General features: G+C 38.2%; 6 protein-coding genes across 11 annotated transcripts; 3 read left to right on the forward strand and 3 right to left on the reverse strand.

Annotated features, from left to right (window-relative positions):
• Positions 1-498: 498 nt before the first annotated feature.
• On the forward strand, positions 499-2,444 carry LOC140792713 (zinc finger protein MAGPIE-like). The gene is made up of 3 exons (XM_073143871.1): positions 499-721; positions 808-1,204; positions 1,310-2,444. The coding sequence occupies exons 1-3, from the start codon at positions 622-624 to the stop codon at positions 2,163-2,165; spliced, it is 1,353 nt and encodes a 450-aa protein (XP_072999972.1). The 5' UTR covers positions 499-621; the 3' UTR covers positions 2,166-2,444.
• Positions 2,445-3,879: 1,435 nt separating this feature from the next.
• On the forward strand, positions 3,880-7,637 carry LOC140793032 (OPA3-like protein). The gene is made up of 4 exons (XM_073144362.1): positions 3,880-4,235; positions 4,861-4,995; positions 5,345-5,431; positions 7,232-7,637. Exons 1-4 carry the CDS (start codon positions 4,107-4,109, stop codon positions 7,391-7,393), a joined length of 513 nt encoding a protein of 170 aa, XP_073000463.1. The 5' UTR covers positions 3,880-4,106; the 3' UTR covers positions 7,394-7,637.
• Positions 7,638-8,279: 642 nt separating this feature from the next.
• On the forward strand, positions 8,280-12,232 carry LOC140792808 (transcription factor VOZ1). Its single transcript, XM_073144014.1, has 4 exons — positions 8,280-9,015; positions 9,104-9,304; positions 10,418-10,943; positions 11,063-12,232. Exons 1-4 carry the CDS (start codon positions 8,776-8,778, stop codon positions 11,662-11,664), a joined length of 1,569 nt encoding a protein of 522 aa, XP_073000115.1. The 5' UTR covers positions 8,280-8,775; the 3' UTR covers positions 11,665-12,232.
• Positions 12,233-12,769: 537 nt separating this feature from the next.
• Positions 12,770-15,380, reverse strand: LOC140792000 (ras-related protein RABA1f-like). Its single transcript, XM_073142758.1, has 2 exons — positions 14,968-15,380; positions 12,770-13,568 (listed from the first exon to the last, which is right to left on the reverse strand). Exons 1-2 carry the CDS (start codon positions 15,183-15,185, stop codon positions 13,136-13,138), a joined length of 651 nt encoding a protein of 216 aa, XP_072998859.1. The 5' UTR covers positions 15,186-15,380; the 3' UTR covers positions 12,770-13,135.
• A 305-nt stretch (positions 15,381-15,685) lies between these two features.
• Positions 15,686-25,969, reverse strand: LOC140791998 (uncharacterized). Of its 6 annotated transcripts, XM_073142755.1 has the most exons (12): positions 25,837-25,969; positions 25,618-25,709; positions 25,250-25,316; positions 25,074-25,104; positions 24,818-24,958; positions 24,170-24,195; positions 24,004-24,077; positions 23,807-23,860; positions 22,177-22,307; positions 21,753-21,983; positions 21,435-21,681; positions 21,132-21,353 (listed from the first exon to the last, which is right to left on the reverse strand). In XM_073142755.1, exons 1-8 carry the CDS (start codon positions 25,876-25,878, stop codon positions 23,821-23,823), a joined length of 513 nt encoding a protein of 170 aa, XP_072998856.1. In that variant the 5' UTR covers positions 25,879-25,969; the 3' UTR covers positions 21,132-21,353; positions 21,435-21,681; positions 21,753-21,983; positions 22,177-22,307; positions 23,807-23,820. The 6 variants fall into 6 exon arrangements, with proteins under 6 accessions (XP_072998853.1, XP_072998856.1, XP_072998854.1 ...); XM_073142756.1 differs by lacking the exons at positions 21,132-21,353; positions 21,435-21,681; positions 21,753-21,983; positions 23,807-23,860 and having other exon boundaries at positions 25,059-25,104; XM_073142754.1 differs by lacking the exons at positions 21,132-21,353; positions 21,435-21,681; positions 21,753-21,983; positions 22,177-22,307 and having other exon boundaries at positions 23,505-23,860; positions 25,059-25,104.
• LOC140791999 (ras-related protein RABA1f-like) lies at positions 18,359-20,881 on the reverse strand. The gene is made up of 2 exons (XM_073142757.1): positions 20,458-20,881; positions 18,359-19,088 (listed from the first exon to the last, which is right to left on the reverse strand). The coding sequence occupies exons 1-2, from the start codon at positions 20,673-20,675 to the stop codon at positions 18,656-18,658; spliced, it is 651 nt and encodes a 216-aa protein (XP_072998858.1). The 5' UTR covers positions 20,676-20,881; the 3' UTR covers positions 18,359-18,655.
• Positions 25,970-26,831: the final 862 nt, after the last annotated feature.

Consider the following 26,831-nt stretch of genomic DNA (forward strand, 5'->3'; position numbering starts at 1 on the left):
TTCTTAGTTTTATTTACACTCTTATTTTGGTAGTGAAAAACCTTAAATAGTCTAGTTTATTAGAAATAAGTATATCTTTTTAAAGTCTCTTTATTTGGGTGTTTACCTTTCAAAATCTATGGTTTCTATGTGAATGTAATAAAGTACCTATAAATTAAATTTTAGTAACTTAATGCACAGAAATACATAATAGTTTTAACTGAAATACTATATTTTTATGTTTTTTTAACAGTTGCTTTAAGTAGAATATCAATTTTGGAGGGTATATGTTAATAAAAGATTTAAGAAGGGTATAGAAAAACAAAACCTTAGGGGAACATCAAATTATAGGATAATGATTCCAAATGGAAAGCCATTAACCCTAAGCTTTTGCTCCTCATCATATGTGTCATCATGCACATTTGCTCGTGCCCAACTCAGTCAACTTTCACCTTTTTTGCACCGACCCCCCTCTTAGAACTTGCTATTATTTTATTCATCTCGAAACGAGAGAGAGAGAGAGAGAGAGAGAGAGAGACCGCTCTATAATTTCTCTCGTATTTCATTGTCTACTTCACTGCCTCTCATCTACCCATATAAACTAGAGAATTGAAGGTTGTCTTTTGTCATTAAGATCTAGAAATGGCTGGTGAAGCGATCTCCAAGGCTTTCTCTCTAAAACCAGTCCAAGATCTCAACCCTCCTCCTGCAAAGAAGAAGCGAAACCTACCAGGAACTCCGGGTAAGCAAGCAATCAATCTAAACTCCTCTCAAACTTAGCTTCCAAATTGGTTATGTAACCTTTTTCTGCCATGATGATATAAACAGACCCTGATGCTGAAGTGATAGCCTTGTCTCCAAAGACCCTCATGGCCACCAACCGCTTCCTCTGCGAGATCTGCGGCAAAGGCTTCCAAAGAGACCAAAACCTCCAATTGCACCGGCGAGGCCACAACCTCCCATGGAAGCTAAGGCAGAGGAGCACCAAGGAGCCGAGGAAGAGGGTCTACGTCTGCCCTGAGAAGACCTGCATCCATCACAACCCCTTGCGAGCTCTCGGGGACCTCACCGGCATCAAGAAGCACTTCTGCCGCAAGCACGGCGAGAAGAAATGGAAGTGCGACAAGTGCTCGAAGCGCTACGCCGTGCAGTCCGACTGGAAGGCCCACTCCAAGACATGTGGCACGAGGGAGTACCGCTGCGACTGCGGCACCCTCTTCTCCAGGTTCGTCGATCGTCATATTTATATGTTCTATTACATAAAATGACATGATAAATAGGTGCCATTGTTGGTTTTGTTATCTAACAATTTAAGCTTTTTGGTCAACAGAAGAGATAGTTTCATTACTCATAGGGCCTTCTGCGACGCGCTAGCAGAAGAGGCGGCGAGGGTATCTGCGGTGTCTAACCAAGGCAATAACACCGCGGCCAGCAACATCAATTATCTCTTCACCGGAGGATTGATGAGATCTAACATGCTGCAGAATTTGCCATCCGACATGAAGCCAAACATGGCTAACAATAATGTTGAAGGTATCGGTCAGTGTAGAGATGAGCTCTCATTATGGATGGGCCATGGGAGTCAGAGTAACGAGCATTTATCCCACGCTAGTATGCACCACATTGGATCCATGGGAGGAGCTGCAACTTTGCATGGTGATCTATTCGCTTCGAATTCATACGCACAACAAATTGATCAGAACCAGTTGAGTTGGTTGTACAGTAGCAAGTTGCCATGTTCCAGTAATAACGGAGAGCTAACAAGCACGATGAAGGAAGCCACGGATGGCTCGCAGTCTCTTCTTGCGAGCGTCCCTTCGCTGTTTAGTAACCAACACCACGACCGACCGCCGCCGATGTCGGATATGTCTGCGACGGCGCTATTGCAGAAGGCGGCACAAATCGGTGAGACTTCCACCACTCCATTTGAAGAACATAACAAGTTCGATGGTTTGCTCAGTTCGAATCATCCAAGTAATCTAGAGAATATCATGAATGAGTTCATGGTGGCGAATTCGTATGACATGTACTCCGCGACGCGGCGCCATGGCTCATCGAAGGATGACTTGGGAGGAGGAGGAGGAGGAGGAGGAGGAGGAGGAGGAGGTGGAGGAGGAGAGACCAGGGACTTCTTAGGTGTTGGGGTGCAAACTCTTTGCCCCTCATCCATCAACGGATGGATTTGAGCTTGTGATCATGTTTAGCTCAAGATCATATCCACGGAGTACACGAGAATGTGTAAAGGGACAAGAGGTGGCATGAATGAATGCCTTGAAATAGATCATGCATATTCTCAAGCACTTGAAAGGCACTCTATCTTGAGAACTGAGGGGGGTGGGAAAGGCAAGCAGTAGTACCCTCTTGAGTACTCCATTATTGCACACCATCACTTTCAGGATTGTATTTTTTTTTTAAAGATGTGAACTTTAGTATTATTAGTGGTATAAAAGCTTCTTCTTTTTCTCTAATGGAAACATAACTATATGGTTATGTGATTAACCAAATGCCAATTAGTGTGAGTGCAAGGTACGTAAAATAATTGTTTAATTAGAAGCCATAAATGACATGGCCAATACCCGGTGGATAGGCAAGTGAGGAGGCCAATATAAGTTTGTCTTCCAACATTAGCATTCATGGGTGGCGATCCACACACATTAAAAGAAGCCTTATAGTGGTGAGTTGGATATCTGAAGCACTTAAGAAGATTGTTTTTTTTTTCTTCTTGTATCTCCGAACTTATTATTTAGTTGAAGTAGAATGAGAAACAAGTTTGAGATTGTTACCGGTTTTCCTATACAAAGAAGAGGTGATAGGTCCTTGGAAAGGGAAAAGAAAAAGAAATGAAATCAGTATCTTTCTTCTTAAGGTTTTTTTAACATAATTGTCGTTATGTTCTTTAAAACATTATATTTTGGCTATAATAAATTGCAGTTTTCTTTCTTAAAATTTAGAATAAATTTTTGTCTTGTATAAGAAAAGATGGTTATTTTTCTGGGGGCAATATTTGATAGTTTTGAAGTATTTTAAGCAATTTGTGTAATTGCAAAATAATAAAATTTAAATTCAGTTTTAATTGTGATTAGTTAGGCCCAAGCACTATTTTGTTTTTAAATAAGCCCAAGCCCAAGCCCAAGCCTGATTTGTCCTGGTGTCTCCTTGACATTTGCAAGCCCGAGTCCGAGCCCGACGAGTTAAATTTTATTAGAATATAAATAGATTACAAGAATCTAAATTCCAGTAAATATTCTTAGAATTCCAGGCATCGTTAGTCTCGACGACTTTCGCTCAAATTCTAGGCCCCGTATTAACGTTTAGACATAATTAGTATTGCTGGACATGCTATATCAATCAACGTATACCGAGTTTTTTTTAAAATTTCTTTGAGAGAAAATATGAAAAGTAGACACGACTGGATCCGCAATTTCTTCTAATAAACCTTTCTTATTAATTTAGGTTTGTTGTTGTTTTCTTCGTTAGAAGTTTAGAACTGGTCTGCATCTTATTCCAACTCAAGAAAAAGAGATTAGAGTAGTAAATATAAAATTGTAGCACACTCTCTACTATTAAAATATGTTATACTATCAACTCTAATTCTAAATAGTTATTATGAAACAAATTATTTAGTAGTTTGGAGACTTAATAACTTAGCTCAATAGTTCAACTTGATTAATAGTTCGACGGCGCAATTGACTTGAAAGAGCACTTTGACAGTGCAAACAGTTTGAAGTATATATCGATAGTATTTAGTTCAGAGCAATAGTTTAGCAACGTACAACTTAAAGCCTAAAATAGTAATTTAATATACTATCTAAAATTTGGTGAGATTTAAATGTCTTTATATCTAATTACTCTCCTGAATGATTAATAAAGAAAAAAAAACCTTTCTTGCATCTTATGAGTGGGTTTGGTTGAGTCGTTCTGCTCATCTAAGCCCTTGCGCACCTGCACAACCACTTCGTCAAACCCGGTCGATCATCATCCTTCCATCTCTCCGGAGTCCGGAAACCACCCCCCTCTCTCAATGTTACGAGTACCCATATCGTCCGTTCTCCGATCATCGCCTCCCACCGTCTTCTCCATTCGCCTCTGATATACTCGTGAATCAGAAGAAGTGGAGGAAGGCAGCGATGATCCTTCCGGTGGTGAAGCTCGGAACCCTTGCCCTGAAGACTCTCTGCAAGCCCATCGCTAACCGGCTCAAGAAGGAGGCCGGCCTCCATCCCAAGTTCCGCCAGCTCATCATAAACATTGCTCAGGTCAATCCCCATTACTTGAATCTTTTTCGCTAGATGATTTCTAATTTCTCATCCTTGCTGTGATTAAATTTTTTTTTTCCTTTGGAATTGAAATGGTATACTACTGAGAATGGGCCAGAATAGTTGTTGAGATTCATCGTGGAAGAGAACCATAATAATAATTCGTCTCAGTATCCCTAACAAACATGTTTGGTCACCAAATTTATGCTCTCTATGAAAATTGAGTATTTTTTTATTATATATTATAGTCCAGAATCTAGAGTATGCCCCAAGCGCTGGTTTGATGTATTATTTAATTTAGGATACACTAGTGCAGGCTCATTGTCTTATGATGTTATGGTATTAGTTGTGTTTCACGAGTCATAGAAGATGCAATTTGCTTATCAAGTGCTTACTTGCCTCCTAAGTTATGTTATGGACTTATGGTGTGCAAGAACTTTGAAATATCACATTTACTTTTAAATAGAAAATTTGCATGCCTGATGCATATCATTACTTGTATACTACGAACAACTTCTTTTCTTCTCTATCTTTGTTACCATTTTTTTTTTTTGCTTTATGAATACTTTTTAGAGTAAATTATTCAATTGGTGAAATTAACTGTGTTGTATCATGTCTGTTGCAGACCAACCACCGCATCTCCACAAACATACAAAGACGCATTTATGGTCATGCAACTAATGTTGAGATCCGGCCTTTGAATGAGGAAAATGCTGTTCAAGCTGCTGCAGATCTCATTGGGGAACTCTTTGTCTTTTCGGTTTTCTCAAAACCTAGTCTCAATAAGTTCTTTAATTTTTGCTTTGGTTTTTTCATGTCAGTGATGCAATGATTGACAAATGCATATTTGATTTTGTATGCATGTTAGATAAATTCACAATTCTTGCATATGGGCATTGGCTTTTTAGTATTGTAGGAAGTGTTACTGAGAATGCTACAAAATAAGCTGATTTGCTATGATTCTTGCATTTGCTAGTGTGAGCGAGTATACACAATCATGCTAGTGAAACTGGTTATCTTGTTGCTACTTTTTTTGACACCGGAAGACTATTATAGTTTGGAAAATAGTTATCTTGTAACAGTCATACCTTTACTCTTTTGTGTAGTAGGTTGCAGGTGCAGCTTTAATATTTGAGGTGCAAAGAAGCGCAAGATCCGAAGCTAGAAAGGAGGAAATTCGGAAACAGGAAATCGAGGTACCCGCTTGATTCTCCTTCAGCAAGTTGTTACTTGCTTACTACATACTAACATTCAATGCACTAATATCATCATCTTAAATTCTAATTATATATCATTAGTAAATAGCATGCATTAGGAAACCTCAGTTTGAACATCTTAAGGTAATCCTTATTTTTTGTGTGATATCTGTACATATTTCAAGCCATCTCATTAAGCATGTCTGAGAAAATATTTGCAGAATATAAGGGACTTGAGCTGATAATTCAGGCCAGTACACTTATGAAGATTATCCCCCTATCATCTCACGGGATGACGTTGACCTTCTTTTTTGTTTTCTTTTGGGATTTAAATCCTTTTTTGGTTGGTCTTAGATGTTTCATAAACCGGAATATCTGTAGAATACTAGAATCCCAATGATCAATCCTCAAATAAATAGGGAAGGATACACAAAGGCCAACGTTGATTCCTTTGTACCTGTCAACTATGACATATGGTTCATGCAATATAGATACTCTGCCATTTTCTTTACTGGAAGATAAATGAAATAGCTCTGGGTCAAGGCAGTGGTTTGTGAATCCATCTTGTGCATGCTCAATACCCTTGTTACCTATCACATTATTTCCAATCTAAATTTATTTTCCGTTGTACTATTCATGGTCACAAAGAACAGAACTATGCTTTCCCCGTTCTGATTTATTAGGATAACCCTAATGGCTTCTGCTAAAGGGTTATTAGTGTTGCGTACCTTCGTGCTCATCAGACAACTGACTCTCATGGTGTCATCTAGGGCAGCCGACATTCTAACTGCATACCAGAGTTTCAAGTTTGCTGTGCATAAGATTGATCCTGGCTTGTCTGACTACTTGAACTAGCTAGAGCCAAGCTTCACATTGTAGCCTTTTAACTTATTTCTGAACTCACATCTGTTCAAGTTTTGATTGTTTATCAACTGAGCCTAATATTATGCTTATTTAGGAAAGTAACCTTCACGGATACCAAGCTGAGCAATTCATGAAGGCAGTTCATTTGCAGCCCTGCTAAGAGTCAGCCAGTTGATTGTTTAAATTCTAGTTATTGGCATCTCAGATTCCATATTACATTTTGTTCTGGCACACTAGATTCTCAAGATTTTCCCATTTTAGGTTTCTAACCTAACTAGGCATTTAAGATGAAACGATGCACCTAGAAGGGTGGAAGGAATTAATTTCAGTGGCTTAATGTTCATTGTATAATATGGAGGTTATGTATTACTTCTCTCTGTGGTGTGTGCCTATTCTCGTATCAGGAACCACCATATTTCCACTTCATCTAGACTCTCTCCTATGTTAGATCATAATCATTTCTAGAGTTTTGACAAGCATCATCTATATAGGGGTTGAAATCAGTTTGACATTTAACAGTTGAATCTTGTCAAGCACTCCAGTTTCCAGAAACCATCTCAAAATTGAGTTGTGTACTGGCAAACCTGTGTTGTTGGGAAAAGCTTTGATGGTGATGCTGGGCTGGGGAACATGGACAAAATGCTGCATATTTCTTGACATAATTTGACCTGCTGATGTGAATTCAGCAGCATTTTACTGTGGTGCAATTGCGGCTAGCAAGTGCTTATACCCAGCATGTTCAGTCTTAGAGGTTGCGATACCACTCTAGGTTGTTTGACAGACCATGTTTGATCTGCCATGTAGCTGACGGTGGTAGAAAGATGCTTAGGTTATTTTGTGTTTCTGCATTCAGATGATACAATTATGTCACTCTCCGAGTCTCCTTTTTTGCCTTCATTTCATAATGTCATGCCCCTTTTTTATCTCAACTTGCAGGCAATGAAACAAAGGGATGAGGATCTAGCTAAAGAAGTGGAGATGCTAAAGCAGAAGCTTAGCGAAATAGAGCACCTCGCCAAGGGGCGAGGCCTCTCAGGAATTCTAAATTTCAAAAGTATCAATTCTCTTGAAAGCAGCAAGTCAGCTACTCCTGCTTGATTAATCAGAACAACTTTTGTTCGTAATCCTTCTTCCATTTTTCAATGGTGTTAATTGGTTAGAAAGGATGCTTCTTAGACTATGGATCTTCATTCATAAACAAGGAAACTACAAAATAGATTTTGCTATGTTTTTTTTTTTTTTCCTTTTTTTCTGCTAGGTCATGGGCTTCTTTAAAATCATATAAATTCTGTGTAGATATTATGCACTTTTCTGGAAAGGAATCTCAACATGGCTCATTTTACACCCTTCCTTAATGCTGTGCAAGCACAAGATAGTGGGCCCGTCCCAAAGGACATTATCTAGAGCTCTCCAGCTCTTTTTCTTGGTCGAATCTTTTCTGTAGCAAGTTTCGGCCACGGCGGCTACTTCTTTCTTTCTTTACCAGAAGCAATTCTTTAACAAAAACAAAGTCTCATTTGGTTGCACAATTAGTCAAACAGGAATAAATATAATCCTTACAATTACAAGCAACTCATTTATCACCTATCGTAATTTGACTCCAAAACACCCATAATGAGAAACAGTTAACTGGATAAGATTGGAGAGCTATAACTGGTTGTGATTTGAAAACAATGATTACCTACAGTCTTGATAGTCTTCATTTTTCCTATTGCCACGTCATTACCGATGAGATTGTTCTTCATTCATTATCTATATATACATATTTGATTGGTTTTCCTTGATAAATCTTTTTGAAGTAAAAGAGGAACTAAATTGGCTAACAATTATAGTCCTAAGAAAGAGCTAACTTTTTTATTTATTTATCTAATTTATAATATTTGCCTAAGTCTCATGATTTATTAAAAAAAAAAAAGGTATATACGAAAGGAACCAAATGGCCGAACTGTTACATTATATATAGTTGCAAAATAAGATTTGCTATGTCTTATTCTAGATTAGAAAACAAAGAGAGTTTATCTACTCTAAGCTGCTTAGCATGAAAGAAAGGCATCAACTTAGAAATCTGAGCAGCATCTCACCACCCACTTCCGCATCATTCCCTCCCTCCCTCCCCTCTCTCCTTTCCTTTTGGCCGCATCGCCTTTTCTCTCCCCCTTCCCTTTTCATCCAACAGCAAAAAGAAAAAAGAAAAATTTATATTTTACACCCCATATTATGTATTTATTTTTAAAAAAATTGGGTCACTAATTTAGTGTAAAATGTAATAAACTCATAATAATGTAGCATGTGAAATTAAAAAATTTAAATGGAAAAGGGGTAGGAGAAAAGGAAAGAAAAGCGGTGACCACATCCCATTCCGCTCCATCTTCCTCCCTCCAAATATTCCTCCCGAGTCTTCCCCATCACGACTCTTTCCCCTTGTCTTCTTTATCTCTCCCCGAAGAAGAGGAAGAGGAATCCAACCAATCTCAACCACCATGAGGAAGGGGTCGAAGAGCACCGGCTATTGCCGGTCGGCGTCGCACCGGCTGCTGAAGGACAAGGCTAAGAACCGAGTCGACGACCTACAGGGGATGCTCGCCGGGCTCCAATCGGCGCGGAAGGAGAGCCGCGCCGCCGACGCCACCCTCCTGGAGGAGCAGGTCCACCACGTGCTGCGCGAATGGAAGGCCGAGCTCGACGAGCCCTCCCCGGCCAATTCCTCCTCGCTCAATCTCGTGAGACGCTGCCCTCCAGCTGTTTGTTCTTTTGTCGCCGTGAATTTAGTTTGAAATATGTCTTTGATTGATTGTTCTGGGTTTGAAGGGGAATAGCCATGGGTCGTCGGATCTCTCGTCATATATAAGACGGATGCTGCAGCTGAATGAGGAGGAAGTGGAGGACGATGCCACGAGCAAGATGACCGCTTCGCCGCCGCCGGGTGGGAATCCAAAGGCGGAGCCGGTGGAGGTGGGGGAGAGTGATGGAGGGGGGATTCAAGGTGGGAGGAGTGCTGCTTTTGTTGAGGTGAGTCCAATTTTACAGTATGGGGATATCTAGCCAAGGGATGGGCCTTTAGAGATCACCATCTTGCCTTCTTTCGCATAGGCATTGATACATAAGCCATAAGTGGAACTGGGTTGACTTGATCAATATCAGTTTGATATCCTATCTTGACTCTAGCTTTTCTTTAATTGTATCATTCTAGATTGACATATAACTGCATCATCTTAGATCTTTTACTGGTTAATCCCTGCGCACTAAACTTTGTAGAACATTAGTTCTGATGCTTTGGTTTTTGTTAGGGTGTCTAAAGCTCACTCTGCACCGCACCCTGGCCCATTTAATATCCATATTTTGCTTCCTTTGGATAGGTTTGAGTTAATTTGTTATTTTCCTGCTTTTGAACTTCTATCTAGAATTATTTGGAAGGAGACTCCGAGAATAAATTATGGTCGACAACCTAATAAAGAAACATGACAAAAGTACCATCTATTGATTCCCAAATAAATGTAGAAACACACATCTGTAGTTATGAAGTTGGGAATTCTGTGATATTGGGCCGGCATTCCCTTGTTGCACTACCAGGGCACCTCAATCTTTGGCATGGAGGAATATGAAAATGGGAAAAGAATTTTGACTACTTATGACAAATGAAGAAATGTCTTTTTTAGTTCTTCATCCTAAATAATGTCTGTATTCTGTTCCAGGATTACTTCAATGCAACCGTGCTACTTTCTTGTAATAGGCTTGATTCTCCTTCTGTTTTGCTTGTTTGGACCATTCTTTTCTCCTAATTGGATATGCTTTCTGTGCTGTAATCTTAACCTTTTAGGTCATTCCTTTGGATGATAATTTACCTCCAAACTGTTTTTAAATAACAGTGGGAGTGGCATCATAGCAAGTTGCAAGAATTGCCTATGTCAATTATATGGTAGGCCCTTCTTAAGTTTCTAAGCAAAGAGGGTGTGGCTGCTGCTCTATGTTCCATCTATCCATTGACTCTTCTTTCTCTTTAAACTCAGGAATGTTTCTTGATATATGTTATCTTGTAATTTGTTCTTATATCAACAAAGTCATCTTAGTATGTTTGACAGAGCACAGATTATTTACTGAAAACTTTAGAATTATCATATGCAGGAATACTTTATAACTCAGGGATTATCGGAGCATGGACTTTCAGGGCCTGACAAGTACCAAAGTAGTCTTTCGATGAGTGTCCAGCATGCTGTTGTGAATTACCATGAAGAGACTACCAATATTGATTATCATCAGTTTGATCTGCATCAACCTGTACCTTACAATGTATATCTTGGATTTGACTCTGGCGAGCATAATGGAGGGGATGCTGTATCATTCATTTCTGAGTTCATTCCAGCAATCTGCCCCCCACCTTCTGCTTTTTTAAGGCCAAAATGTGCACTCTGGGACTGTCCTAGGCCTGCTCGTGGATCAGAATGGTACCAAGACTATTGCAGCAGCTTTCATGCTACTCTAGCATTAAATGAAGGACCTCCTGGTATGACTCCTGTGCTGCGACCTGGCGGTATTAATTTGAAGGATGGTCCTCTTTTTTCTGCTCTTGCTGCAAAGACACAAGGGAAAAATGTTGGCATCCCAGAATGTGAAGGGGCAGCAACCACCAAGTCTCCTTGGAATGCACCTGGTATGTGTTTTTTCATCTATAATACCATAGTGGATGTCCTTATTTCATATATTCGTCGTATTTACTGAATCAGGTTGGAGCCATATTCTAATATTAATGTTGTTGTTATGACTTTACAGAGCTCTTTGATCTTTTGGTTTTGAATGGTGAATCACTTAGAGAGTGGCTCTTCTTTGACAAGCCTCGCAGAGCATTTGAGAGTGGGAACCGAAAGCAAAGGTCACTGCCTGATTACAGTGGACGTGGCTGGCATGAATCCAGGAAGCAGGTGATGAAAGAATTCGGAGGATTGAAGAGATCCTACTACATGGATCCTCAACCACTAACCCATTATGAGTGGCATCTCTATGAATATGAGATCAACAATTGTGATGCTTGTGCTTTATACAGACTTGAACTCAAGCTCGTTGATCCAAAAAAGAGTGCTAAAGGAAAGTTAACGAGTGATTCTTTAGTTGATCTGCAGCAGCAGATGGGGAGGCTCAATGCTGAGAATCCTACAGATAACAAGCGATATGTGAAGGGTAGAGCAAAACTCAACCCAAACGAGTCCATTGATCGTGTTTATTCATCTTCTAATTTAGTTGATCAGAAAGAGAAAGCCCAGAAAGTACATTCGGCTATGGATCAGAAAGTTTCTATAGATGATAACCCTGTTTATGGGCCAGGCAATCCATATTTGTACTCTATTGATAGCTTAAATGAATTCTATGGAACTTAAGCTATTAGCTCTGATGGCAGACTAAAGCGTCATTGAATAAGGAGGATTTAAATTATCACTTCAAAAGGCAACTTAACCTACTCACTTTTTGGCCTTTATTTGCTGGCCAATCTCATGTGCTTTGACTCGGAGTTCTGTTTTCAGTTTGGTGTCATCTGAAGAATTGTACGTGTATATCCAGATTAAGTATCTATGGGCTTCAGGTAATAAATAAGAAGTGGTTCACTGTGGCATCTCTCCTTGAACTGGAGGAACAATTATGAGAACAAGGTGACATGTTATGGAGGCTGTACATAATAAGATGTAGCGTGGTTATTTTATAGTTTGTAACTTCCTTGAGGGTATGAAAGGATCTTATTGACATGGCAGATGTTCTCATTGACAACTTCTGAAGCTGCACGTTATTATTGTGCGCAGGAGAAAAATGTCAACATAGACTTCTTCTTGTCTGACATTCATAAACAAGCTTTGTTCTAGTACTATTTGTATGCTTCAATAATGAGATGGATGCTGTGTCTGATGCGGCCTATTTTGGTTTTGTTAATATATATACTAGTTATTTTAACTATGAGGAGATTCAATGTGCTTGATTTCATTTTCAGAATAACAGTTGTTTTAGTGCTGATGTGGAAGTAACTATGTGCAAATCTCGTGTTATAAGTCTGGCTGTTCAAGAAAGATGGGATGGAAGACGGTCACCTTTTGGAATTCGTTCTCTACATTTGACATTTATGACTTACAATTTACAACAAATAACTGAGAAATGAATCAGTCTGAATTTGTTCACCCGAAGCTTATACAGTACCTAAATAAATCGTGTGTCATGCTGATAGATACCAACAAAAGAAGTGCACACGAGATGGTAAATCATGATAACCTAAAGAAAGCTCAGCTAGCAAAGAAGTAAAAACTAGATAACATAGGCACTTTTGAGTATAGGATGCCCAAACAAAAGTGAACTCGTGCCAGATCGTCTGGCACTACAGCCAAACGAGTAGAACTGTAGAATGTTCTTTTTTCCTTAGCTAGTGGTAATATCAACTCATCCTGTCGATCAATGTTTATGAGAATTGTTTCCTACTGAGTAGCTAATAATATTGCTAGATTGAAGAACCAATCAACAAGCATATCTTAGATGATGAAGATATTGAAGGTACATCATAACCCACAAGAACTAAGACAACAACAAAATCTTTCAGATATCCAATACAAAAAGGCATGCGAAGGAAAAGAATAATAAACATCAAGTCTGATTTCAAATTTAACAAGATGACCACCCTCCAATCGAATCTGATCTTCACACCTAAATTTTCATCAAAGAATGTCCTTAGAAAAATTCCACCTCCTTACAAGGAGACGCTTTTCCCCAGAAGAGATCATGCCAAGAACAAATCCAGGTGGGCACTTCTGCGTCTCCCTCTCATTGTAGTGAATAAATATCATTAAGATGTATTTCTCTGATGCAAAAGAGCTAAGCTGAGCAGCAGCTAACTTTCTTAACAGCTGAAACGTCATCTTTGGTGCCTACGCTAACTGTCTGCCCCTTGGGTAAAGCTGCAGGGTCATCGCCAACATCGAGGGCCTTCCTGCTGACCCCACGATAGATGTGAGTGAGGACTTCAGTGAAAGCGTTCTCTACATTCATTGATTCCAGGGCAGATGTCTCCATAAAGATTGTATTCTCCCTCTCAGCAAAGGCCTGCGCATCCTCTGTGGAGACGGCCCTTAGGTGGCGTAAGTCAGCTTTGTTGCCAACAAGCATGATAACTATGCTAGGATCGGTGTGATCCTTTAGCTCCTTCAGCCACCTCTCTACATTCTCAAAAGTGACATGGCGAGTGACATCATAGACAAGAAGTGCACCAACAGCTCCTCGGTAGTATGCACTAGTTATGGCACGGTATCTACACAAAAGAAGAAAGTACATACATCAATCTTTATGTAGTCAATCTAACTAATCATGTAGCATGCCAGAATAGTAAGATGGAAAGTCCTACTAGTCCAACTAAAGCAATAGAAGAGGACAAGAAGAGGACAAGTAAGTTTCAGTATGGATACTTTAAAGAGAATCATACACAACTATGGTAGAATGTACCAGAGAAAATTCTAGCTGAATTTGACACTCAAATTAAAAAAATCAACAAGATTCACTGCTAATTCTTGAAAGAGCTCTTTCTTAAGCATAGAAGAAAATCTAGTTAGTATAATGTGCTGCTGGTGGATAAATTTCTTTTGGCGAAGATATGAAGCTTGCTTGGAGCTCCTTTCATCCACAAGAATATTCATTTACGGACTATCTAAGATCATTTAGGTCCTGAAAACATGTTCTTATGATTTGTTAGCTGAAACAGAATCCTTATGCTATTTCAACATTGAGAAATAGAAACAATGTCAACGGACAGATGTGACCAAAGTTAGATTTTGCTTTTGGAAATAATTGATGCATGCCAACCTAGCCAGAGTTCAAATATTTCCTCCAGAAAGCTTATGCACAATGCAACAGTATCAGTGCTTCATGGCATAAAATCCAAAAGAAATCATTTTATCTACTAATAGGGGCCAAATTGGCAGAAACACTGGGGCAAGACAATATCAATAACAGAGATAATATTTCTTTTAGCACCAATCCCTTTGCAACGTGCTTATCAACTATTTGCATGCCATCTAGGAAGATATTCCTAGGGCCATATTTGGATTACAGAGGCCATTGAGTTATACTTTGAGTCTCCAAAAACAACGCGTTTTTTTATAGCTCCAAGATTATTATGCACCTAAAATTATGGAGATTTTCTAAAGACTCGACAAATTAAATGATTGTACGTTTGTACTCATAGGTGGACATCCACAAAAAAGTTCTAGATCATCTACCTGACATGATTTTTCCAAAATATCATGTCATTCCCATGCCAGAACTAATCTTACCAATGGTTGTGAGATCTTAAAATCCAACACCTTGACCTTACAAAGATCTGAAACTCTCAGTACATAAGTACTTAACGGAGTAAAAAGGCTACTAAAATCATAAATTTTAAACTCGTTACGTCAATTGCATGCTCTTCTCTCCAATTAGGTTAATATCATGAAACGAAAACTGACACGAACTAAATCTGAATTTTCCTGTAACAGATCTGGTTATCAGAAAACAATTCAACATCGTCTCCATTGTTAAGTTCAATTTTTCCCCAGCTCTTACACTTACTCCAAGTAAACATCAAGATCCGACGAACAAGATCTTATCTTTTCCTCAAATTACGATATCTAAATAGATCAGAATAAGGGAAGAAGGGGGTTAAAAAGAAAGACCTTTCTTGTCCGGCGGTATCCCAGATCTGAGCCTTGACGACCTTATCGTCGACTTTAATGCTCCGGGTGGCGAATTCGACGCCAATGGTGGACTTGGACTCGAGGCTGAACTCATTGCGGGTGAATCGCGACAGCAGATTCGACTTCCCCACCCCCGAATCGCCGATGAGCACCACCTTGAATAGATAGTCGTAGTCGTCCTCCGCCCGATAACCCATCCTTCTTATCTATTCTATGCAACTATCCGCGAAGTTATCCTCGTCTTATTCTCGCGCTCTCTCTCTCTTAACGAAATGGAGAGATGGTTGAAAGATTAATAGGAGGAGAGGTCTCGATTCCTAACTTGGAAAGAAGGGGAGCTGGAAACTTAATAAAGAATTGAAGAATACTAAGACGAGAGCTGGGCAACAAAATGGAAATGGATTTAACTCTTATACCCAATAAATACCTCATTTTTTTGGATAGGATATTTGTCTAATTTTACTTAAAATTCTAAACTCTCAAAAATATAATATTTGAATTTAAATTTATCAAACTAAAAATGACTAAATAGAATCGAATGGGTGTATCAGTTTCATTTTTATCATGTTAAAATATCGACTCTAATTTTATAATAGTCTACTAGCTCTTGAATTATATTTATATATATATATATATATATATATATATATATAAATAATAGGATAGTAGACATTGTTCTCCAGACAAAAGTGACACAAAGCTGAATGCATTTCACAATGTTATATCCTAAGATCTCTCTGGCAACATTCATTACAGTATGATCTGTAATAATCTCATACATCCTCTCAGATGGATGAACAGCATCCCACTAGACATACTTGGTTGGATCCTCACATGTACTTTGGCCTTTGCATGTTTCACCAACCTCTAACGTTCCTGGTCCACAACACCCTTTTGATGTCTCTATGAATCCTGTCATGAAGAAAACAAATTAGTTGAATGATATTTACAAGCAAAATATGTAATTGATTTAACATACCAAACTTTAGAATTATCATATGCAGGAATACTTTATAACTCAAGGATTATCGGAGCATGGACTTTTAGGGCCTGACAAGTACCAAAGTGGTCTTTCGATGAGTGTCCAGCATGCTGCTGTGAATTGCCGTGAAGAAACCACCAATATTGACTATCATCAGTTTGATCTGCATCAACCTGTATCTTACAATGCATATCTTGGATTTGACTCTGGCGAGCAGAATGGAAGGGATTCTGTATCATTCATTGCTGAGTTTATGCCAGCAATCTGGGACCTGTCCCAGGCCTGCCCTGTGGATCAGAATGGTACCAAGACAAGTGCAGCAGCTTTCGTGCTACTCTAGCATTAAAATGAAGGACCTCCTGTTATGACTCCTGTGCTGCGACCTGGCGGTATTAATTTGAAGGATGCTCCTCATTTTTCTGCTCTTGCTGCACAGACGCAAGGGAAAAATGTTCGCATCCCAGAATGTGAAGGGGCAGCAACCACCAAGTCTCCTTGGAATGCACCTGGTATCCGTTTTTTAATCTATAATACCATAGTGGATGTCCTTATTTCATATATTCGTCTTATTTACTGAATCAGGTTGGAGCCATATTCCGATATTAATGTTGTTGTTATGACTTTACAAAGCTCTTTGATCTTTTGGTTTTGAATGGTGAATCACTTAGAGAGTGGCTCTTCTTTGACAAGCCTCGCAGAGCATTTGAGGGTGGGAACCGAAAGCAAAGGTCACTGCCTGATTACAGTGGACGTGGCTGGCATGAATCCAGGAAGCAGGTGATGAAAGAATTCGGAGGATTGAAGAGATCCTACTACATAGATCCTCAACCACTAACCCATTAGGAATGGCATCTCTATGAATATGAGATCAACAATTGTGATGCTTGTGCTTTATACAGACCTGAACTCAAGCTCGTTGATCAAAAAAGAGTGCTAAAGGAAAGTTAACGAGTGATTCTTTAGTTGATCTGCAGCAACAGATCGGGAGGCTCAATGCTGAGAATCCTACAGATAACAAGCGATATGTGAAGGGTAGAGCAAAACTCAACCCAAACGAGTCCATTGATCGTGTTTATTCATCTTCTAATTTAGTTGATCAGAAAGAGAAAGCCCAGAAAGTACATTCGGCTATGGATCAGAAAGTTTCTATAGATGATAACCCTGTTTATGGCCAGGAAATCCATATTTGTACTCTATTGATAGCTTAAATGAATTCTATGGAACTTAAGCTATTAGCTCTGATGGCAGACTAAAGCGTCATTGAATAAGGTGGATTTAAGTTATGACATTCACTTCAAAAGGCAACTTAATCTACTCACTTTTCGGCCTTTTCTTGCAGGCCAATCTCAAAGGCTTTGACTCGGAGTTCTGTGTTCAGTTTGGTGTCATCTGAAGAACTGTACGTGTATATCAAGATTAAGTATCTATGGGCTTCAGGTAGTTAACAAGAAGTGGTTCACTGTGGCATCTCTCCTTGAACTGGAGGAACAATTACGAGAACAAGGTGACATGTTGTTATGGAGGCTGTACATAATAAGATATATCATGGTTATTTTATAGTTTGCAACTTCCTTGAGGATATGAAAGGATCTTATTGACATGGCAGATGTTCTCATTAACAACTTCTGAAGCTGCACGTTATTATTATGCGCAGGAGAAAAATGTCAATATAGACTTCTTGTTGTCTGACATTCATAAACAAGCTTTGTTCTAGTACTATTTGTATGCTTCGATAATGAGATGGATGCTGTGTCTGATGCGGCCTATTTTGGTTTTGTTAATATATATACTAGTTATTTTAACTATGAGAAGAGGTTCAATGTGCTTGATTTCATTTTCAGAATAGCAGTTGTTTTAGTGCTAATGTGGAAGTAACTATGTGCAAATCTTGTGTTATAAGTCTGGTTGTTAAAGAAAGATGGCATGGAAGATGGTCACCTTAGGAATTCTTTCTCTACATTTGACACTTACGACGTACCAATTTACGACAAATAACTGAGAAATGAGTCCGTCTGAATTGTTTGTTCATCTGAAGCATATACAGTACCTAAATGAATCGTGTGTGTCATGCTGATAGATATCTCCAAAAGAAGTGCACACGAGATGGTAAATCATGATAACCTAAAGAAAGTTCAGCTAGCAAAGAAGTAAGAAGTAGATAAAATAGGCACTTTTGAGTATGCGATGCCCAGACAATTTGCAGGGTAGTGAACCCCTGCCAGATCGTCTAGCACCACAGCCAAACGAATAGGATGTTCTTTTTCCCTTGGTAGTGGTAATACCAACTCATCCTGTCGATCAATGTTTATGAGAATTGATTCCTACTGGACAGCTAATAATATTCCTAGATGATGAAGGTACTGATAGGTACATCATAACCCACAAGAATAAGACAACAACAAAATCTTTCAGATATCCAATACAAGAAGGAATGCGAAGGAAAAGAATAATAAACATCAGGTCTGATTTAAATTTAACAAGATGACCACCTTCCAATCGAATCTGACCTTCACACCTAAATTTCATCAAACAATGTCCTTAGAAAAATTCCACCTCCTTACAAGGAGATGCTTTTCCCGGTAAGAGAACATCATGCCAAGAACAAATCCAGGTGGGCACTTCTGCATCTCCCTCTCATTGTAGTGAATAAATATCATTAAGATGTATTTCTCTGATGCAAAAGAGCTAAGCTGAGCAGCAGCTAACTTTCTTAACAGCTGAAACATCATCTTTGGTGCCTACGCTAACTGTCTGCCCCTTGGGCAAAGCTGCAGGGTCATCGCCAACATCGAGGGCCTTCCTGCTGACCCCACGATAGATGTGAGTGAGGACTTCAGTGAAAGCGTTCTCTACATTCATTGATTCCAGGGCAGATGTCTCCATAAAGATTGTATTCTCCCTCTCAGCAAAGGCCTGCGCGTCCTCTGTGGAGACGGCCCTTAGGTGGCGTAAGTCAGCTTTGTTGCCAACAAGCATGATAACTATGCTAGGATCAGTGTGATCCTTTAGCTCCTTCAGCCACCTCTCCACATTCTCAAAAGTGACATGACGAGTGACATCATAGACAAGAAGTGCACCAACAGCTCCTCGGTAGTATGCACTAGTTATGGCACGGTATCTACACAAATGAAGAGAGCACAGACATCAATCTTTATGTAGTCAATCTAACTAATCATGTAGCATGCCAGAATAGTAAGATGGAAAGTCCTATTAGTCCAACTGAAGCAATAGAAGAGGACAAGTAAGTTTCAGTATGGGTACTTTAAAGAGAATCATACACAACTATGGTAGAATGTACCAGCAAAAATTCTAGCTGAATCTGATACTCAAATAAAAGACCAACAAGAGTCACTACTAATTCTTGAAAGAGCTCTTTCTTAAGCATAAAAAGAAAATCTAGTTAGTATGATATGCTGCTGGTGGATAAATTTCTTTTGGCGAAGATATAAAGATCGCCTGAAGTTCTTTCCATCCACAAGAATATTCATTTACCGGTTGTCATGGATTATCTAAGATCGTCTACGTCCTGAAACCATGTTCTTACGATTTGTTAGCTGAAACTGAATCCTTATGCTATTTCAACTTTGAGAAACAGAAACAATGTCAATGGTCAAATGTAACGAAAATTAGATTTCGATTTTGGAAATAATTGATGCATGTCAACCTAACCAGAGTTCAAATTTTTCCTCCAGAAAGATTATGCACAATCCAGCACCATCAGTGCTTCATGGCATAAAATCCAAAAACAGAAACACTGGGTCAAGACAATATCAATAACAGAGATAATATTTCTTTTAGCACCAATCCCTTCGCAACCTGCTTACCAACTGTTTGCATGGCATCTAGGAAGATATTCCTAGGGCCATATTTGGATTACAAAGGCCATTGAGTTATACTTTGAGCCTCCAAAAACAACGCGTTTTTTTATAGCTCCAAGATTATTATGTACCTAAAATTATGGAGATTTTCTAAAGACTTGACAAATTAAATGATTGTACGTTTATACTCATAGGTGGACATCCACAAAAAAGTTCTAGACCATCTACCTGACATGATTTTTCCAAAATATCATGTCATTCCCATGCCAGAACTAATCTTACCAATGGTTGTGAGATCTTAAAATCCAACACCTTGACCTTACAAAGATCTGAGACTCTCAATGCACAAGTACTTAACTTAATGGAGTCAAAAAGCGACTAAAATCATAAAAATTTAAACTCGTTACGTCAATTGTATGCTCTTCTCTCCAATTAGGTCAATATCATGAAACAAAAACTGAGACGAACTAAATCTGAATTTTCCTGTAACAGATCTGGTTATCAGAAAACAATTCAACATCGTCTCCATTGTTAAGTTCAATTTTTCCCCAGCTCGAACACTTACTCCAAGTAAACATCAAGATCCGACGAACAAGATCTTATCTTTTCCTCAAAATACGATATCTAAATAGATCAGAATAAGGGACGGAGGGGGTTAAAAAGAAAGACCTTTCCTGTCCGGCGGTATCCCAGATCTGAGCCTTGACGACCTTATCGTCGACTTTAATGCTTCGGGTGGCGAACTCGACGCCGATGGTGGACTTGGACTCGAGGCTGAACTCATTCCGGGTGAACCGCGACAGCAGATTCGACTTCCCCACCCCTGAATCGCCGATGAGCACCACCTTGAATAGATAGTCGTAGTCGTCCTCCGCCCGATAACCCATCCTTCTTATCTATTCTATGCAACTATCCGCGAAGTTATCCTCGTCTTATTTCTCGCTCTGTCTCTCTCTCTCTCAACGAAATGGAGAGATGGTTGAAAGATTAATAGGAGGAGGAGAAGTCTCGATTCCTAACTTGGAAAGAAGGGGAGCTGGAAACTTAATAAAGAATTGAAGAATACTAAGACGAGAGATGGGCAACAAAATGGAAGTAGATTTAACTCTTACACCCAATATATACGTCATTTGTGTGGATAGAATATTTGTCTAATTCTACTTTAAAATTCTAAACTCTCAAAAATATAGTATTTGAATTTAAATTTATAAAATTAAAAATGACTAAATAGAATAGAATGTGTGTATCAATTTCATTTTTACCGACTTTAATTTTATAATAGTTTACTAGCTCTTGAATTATATATATATATAGGACGGTAGTCATTGCTCTCCAGACAAAAGTGACACAAAGCTGAATGCATTTCACAATGTTCTATCCTAAGATCTCTCTGGCAGCATTCATTACAATTTGATCTGTGATAATCTCATACATCCTCTCAGTTGGATGAACAGCATCCCAGTAGACATACTTGGTTGGATCCTCACATGTACCTTGGCCTTTGCATGTTTCACCAACCTCTAACATTCCTGATCCACAACACCCTTTTGATGTCTCTATGAATCCTGTCATGAAGAAAAGAAAACAAAAGAAAATAATTATTTGAGTGATATTTACAAAGCAAAATATGTAACTGATTTACATACCAAACTTCTCTGGGTTCTTGGTTGCCTCATCCAAGATGTTATAGATATCCACATAATAAGTTCTCACTTGTAGCTCATTCCTAAGAGCATCCAACTTCTTTACTAGCTTAGAGTTGAAAGAAGTTGCCATAGCATTGAAGTTTTCAACACACTCCTCCACACCTTGCAAAGTTCTGACAATAGGCAAGCACCCCATGGGAGGAACACTAACTACTACAAACATTCTTCCTCCAAGCCTTTGCATTTCCTGAAGATCAAAACTTTGTAGTGTTAGTAGTAGTGCATGAGATAAAAATTAGGACAGGAAGGAGATGGAACCTTGACATATTTGGCCATGTTTGTGATCAAGTAGTTCTCATATTGCTGGCTATTGGATTGAGTCGATTGATTGGAAAAGATATGGCCTAAGAGGAGGTCGTTTGTGCCGGCGCTGATGACGAAGACGGCGTTCTTCACAACTCGGTTTGCTTCTGCTACTCCTACCGTCCTTCTCAGACGGATCTTGTAGTGCCTTAGATTCTTTAGTTGCTTAGTAAAACCTATCACTTTCTTTAAAAAAAAAGAATGAGGAAAGACAAAGTTTTAGTCTAACTAGTAGAACAATGCTGGCGTCTCTGTGCATAAGATATACATGAAAGATGTACATATTTGTAGAAAACTGAACATGTGAATGAGTAACAATAAAAGTTTTAGTTAAGAAACAGACTCGGATCGAAGAAGAAAGAGATATGTGATGACATACTGCATTCTTAGCGGTAATTTCGTCATATCCGGAAGAAGCTGATGCAAAGCTTACTCCATAGATGAGCTGCTCTGGAGTAAGATTTGGATCCAAAAATGCCGGAATGATTTTGGAAATACCTAATCTCTCAGCTGCATAACAAAGAAGACAAGGATAAGTAGCTTCTTAATTAACCGCCACATTAATTGCACAAAATAAAGATCTGGAATATTATATACTCTATAATTGTGTGCATATACATACGTAAAGACATAGTATACATCCCTTCAGATGAACGTCCTAATTACAATCCTGAGAGGTTTTAAATTTAGCTGATGACAAGCAATTGTAGCTTTTGTGAAGTAAATTAAAAGAAAGAAAAAGATACATCAAGAGATCATAAATACTGAGTAATTCTCATTACCGAGGAAGTCGGTAGCTAGCCTTCCATCACAGAACCGTCCGGTAGGGCGGCCGTTGATGAAGTCTTTCCCATAGGGCAGGAAATTAGCCTTTGCGGCCGTCGGCAATCGGTTGTTGTTACCGGGATCAACAGTTGAATCCCCGAAAATTAGCAAGCATGTGCGATTCACTATAGACGGTAATGCCACTCCACGAAATGCCACAACCGTGTTGCACAATTGCAATGCCATGAGCAGGACTATAACAGCTGCTAACCTCGTCATCACTTAATTCTCTCTTCTTCTCCCTCTCGTTTGAAACTGCTACTGGAACTTAATAGCGTAGCTGCTTTAATATATGACCAGAGTATTGGTTAACTCTTTTAATGCACTCAGAAGAATTACAGGGTTGGGTCATTCTGGTAGGCATGCGTATTTACCCAGTTAGTTGGATTCCAATTAATTGTGCTGTGGTCCTTTGTCATCAGACATAGTAAAAGGCCTATAAATGCTGTTCACAGTGGAATTGCATTTGCTACTATTAGAGTGGAGACAGACTAATGATCAAAAAGGAAAGCTAATAGATAGCAAGTGATAAGGAGCATTACCATGAGTAGACCTTAACATATATCTACTTTTTTTTTCTAATACAACATTTCAAATTTAAGACTAGTCTCTGCGTTCTTTTCTTTTTCGCCATTAAGGTTTCAGATAGCAAACATGGATATGAACAGACAGGCATCATCAAGTCACTGCTAAGCATGACTGTAGTCTTTTAATATCTCCTGGATTCTGTTCCTTAAAGGACAGCAGTTATTTACAACCAGACTCCAGACCTTAAAATTCAGAGGCACCTTTAAAATCCAATGGTACACTATCCAATCAGATGCCTTGAATTGATGATGGCAAAAAATTCCTAGATTAGTCTATTCATTTGTTCCAAGATGATAGATTTGAATAGCCATCATAACTATAAATAGTTAGCAGAATATTAGTCTACAAGCAAGGGGGATCATAGTTAATAGTATTCTCCACAAGACAATGGGCCTGCAACCCGTTCCACATTCAACGAAAATAAGGGCACCTATAGATAGCTATGAAACAAATGTGAAATACTGGAATTAGTCCACGGGCAAGCTGTTCATCATACATATTGTAAATTGAAAGTTAAGTGAACGATTATGCTCCATTCGAACCACCATAAGCAAAATAACCTGTATATCCCCACGTGATTGCAGCTATGTTCTTACATTTTATTATCCTGTCATGGTTCACCATCTTTCTCCATCTCACAGGTGTCATTCCTAATGGTTACACAATTCAAGTCAGATGCAATATGATCTTCTCCAATATTCATAAAACTGAACCAACTCAGCTGAGATCATAATAAATCATCACAAATGGCATGTCAGATTTCCTTATGAAAAGAAGGTGAAATGGAACCCACCTTGGTTGAGAAGAGTCTTTCATGGTGGATGAATCAAGTTGCATTGTGACAGGACCATCATTCACCAGATTGACCTGCAAATATTTTGGTGGAATTCATGTCCTGCAAGGAAATGGAAAGAAAAAGACAATACCAACATGTATTCATATACACTGCTGTGACCTACCTTCATCATCGCTCCAAAAATTCCATACAAAGAATGCATGATTAGGACTGAGAAAAGCTATAGTGCAACTACACAATTTTGAATTATAAAGGGAACTTCCATGAAAAATAGAGAATAGCGTAGTGATGAAACTCATGAAACTTAAAAAGGGCATCTGAGCTACCTGCAGTTACAAAGTAGCTCCTCACAAAAAATAATGAAGAAAATAATTATGTTTCACATTTGGGACAAAGGCAATGATTTAATGCAATAGCATGATTAATTGATGGATTAAATCGTACGTAGCGAATATATGTGTATAATATAGAATAAATCTACAATAATTCCTACCTAAAAATTGTGAAATGGATCTAAAAAAGCATGGTGCTCAGATTAAGTCCTTGAAAACAAGAAAGAAAATGAATAATATACACACATATGTAATTACATATGAACATCGTGAACATACGTCATATATTCATGTGGAATAATTAGGAGTGCAAGCAAAGATTACCTGCATATATGAGTACCAAATTTGATGGAATGATAAACAGTTATACACATGCAAAAGATATATGGTGCCATAATCAGAACACTTCAGATCATTTTATGTCAGATGCACAAGAGATAAATATATTGATATATTGCCAGCATTAATAGGATTCATACCTTTCACTGCATTTGCAGTGTATGCTTGGCAAAACTTTTCAATGAGAGAAGAATAAAAGGGCTTTGCTTTCTGAGGAGGCATAGCCACGTGGAAATCTGGCTTGTTACCCTTTAGAGTACCATATAAGGTAAACTGACTAACTGGGTGATCAGCGAAAGACATTAGAAATGTAGCAAATGACACTCAAATAAGTGATCTGCAATGAAACAAAACAGACAAATAAAAAGCTCAGAAATGTACGGAGTGTAACAGTACCCACTAGAACTTCAAACTTCCGTTGCATAACCTGCCAACCAGATTAAATTTTATGAAAAAATAACTTTTCGAGAAATCAACTTCAATCCAAACAGGTCTAATTGCTATTTGTGCAAACTAGGCCGATCCATTTTAAATTGAAATATATAAAAGCATGTTATGACTCTAGGACTTACACTTTGATCCCATGCTTTTCCAGTGTTTTCATTTGGGAATAGCCTCATATTCAGGACCTTCCTACAGCTGAAATGATGATATCACAAAATCAGCTACTTCCCATACGGAATTTTAATACTCTAACTACAGACTAGACAAATTTTTCTCAAAATTCCAACATTGTCATCGCTCGTTTGAATCATACATATTGATATGTAAAAGTAGAAGGAGAGAAACATCAATTTCAAATTAGCTTTAAGCTTTCTTGTTCACGTGAAAAATCGCAATTTGCGAGTAATTATGAGGACAATATATAGGGACTATAATACCATTATCGGAGGAGTTATTCACCGTTATAAGAGTAGGATAAAATACGGGGAGGGCGTACATGTAATCGGCATCGGAATCAGCGTCGGATTCGTGGATGCCGACGAGAACGAGTAGGCCTGGGCCGATCTCCGATATCACACGCCCTTCCACCTGCATCATCCAATCTCTTTCGCAGCAATGAAGAGAAGACGAGAGAGAGAGAGAGAGAGAGAGAGAGAGAGAGAGAGAGAGAGAGAGAGAGAGAGAGAGAGAGAGAGAGTTGTTTTTGTACTCTTACCTCGACGGCGGCGGAGAGCACTCGCTGCACTACGGCTCTCATCTCAAAAGGACATGAGCAGAGGAGATCCGCTGCTCTTCCCTCTCGAGACTTGCAGTTGCAAGAAGGCGAAGTAGCCCTCACGGAGGAAACGGATCGGATCTTGTTAAAAAAATTATCTGCATCCACTTTCTTGCTAACATATGAAACAACTCAACAACTCAACAGGCAGATCTAACTCCATAAACGATAGAAAACAAATAAAAAACTCTAATAATGTTCACTTCATGAATAGTTTTTCTTTTATTTCAAAATATAACTCATTATTCTATAATAGCTAAACACTATAATAAACTCATTCCCAATACAAATACTATTTATTAAAAAATTATATCGTATACTACATACTAATCTAATTAGTAGTTTATCCTTGATATCTATCACATCAACTAACTTTATATCAAATCAAAAATTATTTATAATAATTTTATATAAAAAATAAAAAATATATTTTCTATCTTGTTATTCATTTTATATTACATTAAAGAGAATTATTACACTCTTATTTTATAAGATAAGTAAAGACACACTAATCTAATTACTAATTTCTTGTAGATATTTATCATATCAACTAACTTTATATCAAATCAAAAAATAAATTTTTATATAATTTTATAAAAAATAAAAAATATATTTTCTAGTTTTTCATTCACTTTATATTACATTAAAGATAATTATACATTCTTATTCTAGAATATAAATGAAGACAAGGATAATTATTTCTAAAAATAAAATTTAAAATTTTATATTAAAAATAACAAATATAAATATTTACTTTAGAATTGATCTTATTTTCTATTTTTTTTTTAGGAAAGCTCTTGAAGGAATAACCTCCTCAAAATTGACGAGCAAATATATGTTTGATACATAACTAAGAGGGAAAGATCGGGCATGAACAACTTCACAATTTAATAATCATCAATATATCGGTAAAAGAAAATATTATAATAAACTCA

This window comes from Typha latifolia, chromosome 7 (assembly GCF_019914945.1).
Source record: "Typha latifolia isolate L0001 chromosome 7, TyphaL0001v2, whole genome shotgun sequence".
Lineage (NCBI taxonomy): Eukaryota > Viridiplantae > Streptophyta > Magnoliopsida > Poales > Typhaceae > Typha > Typha latifolia.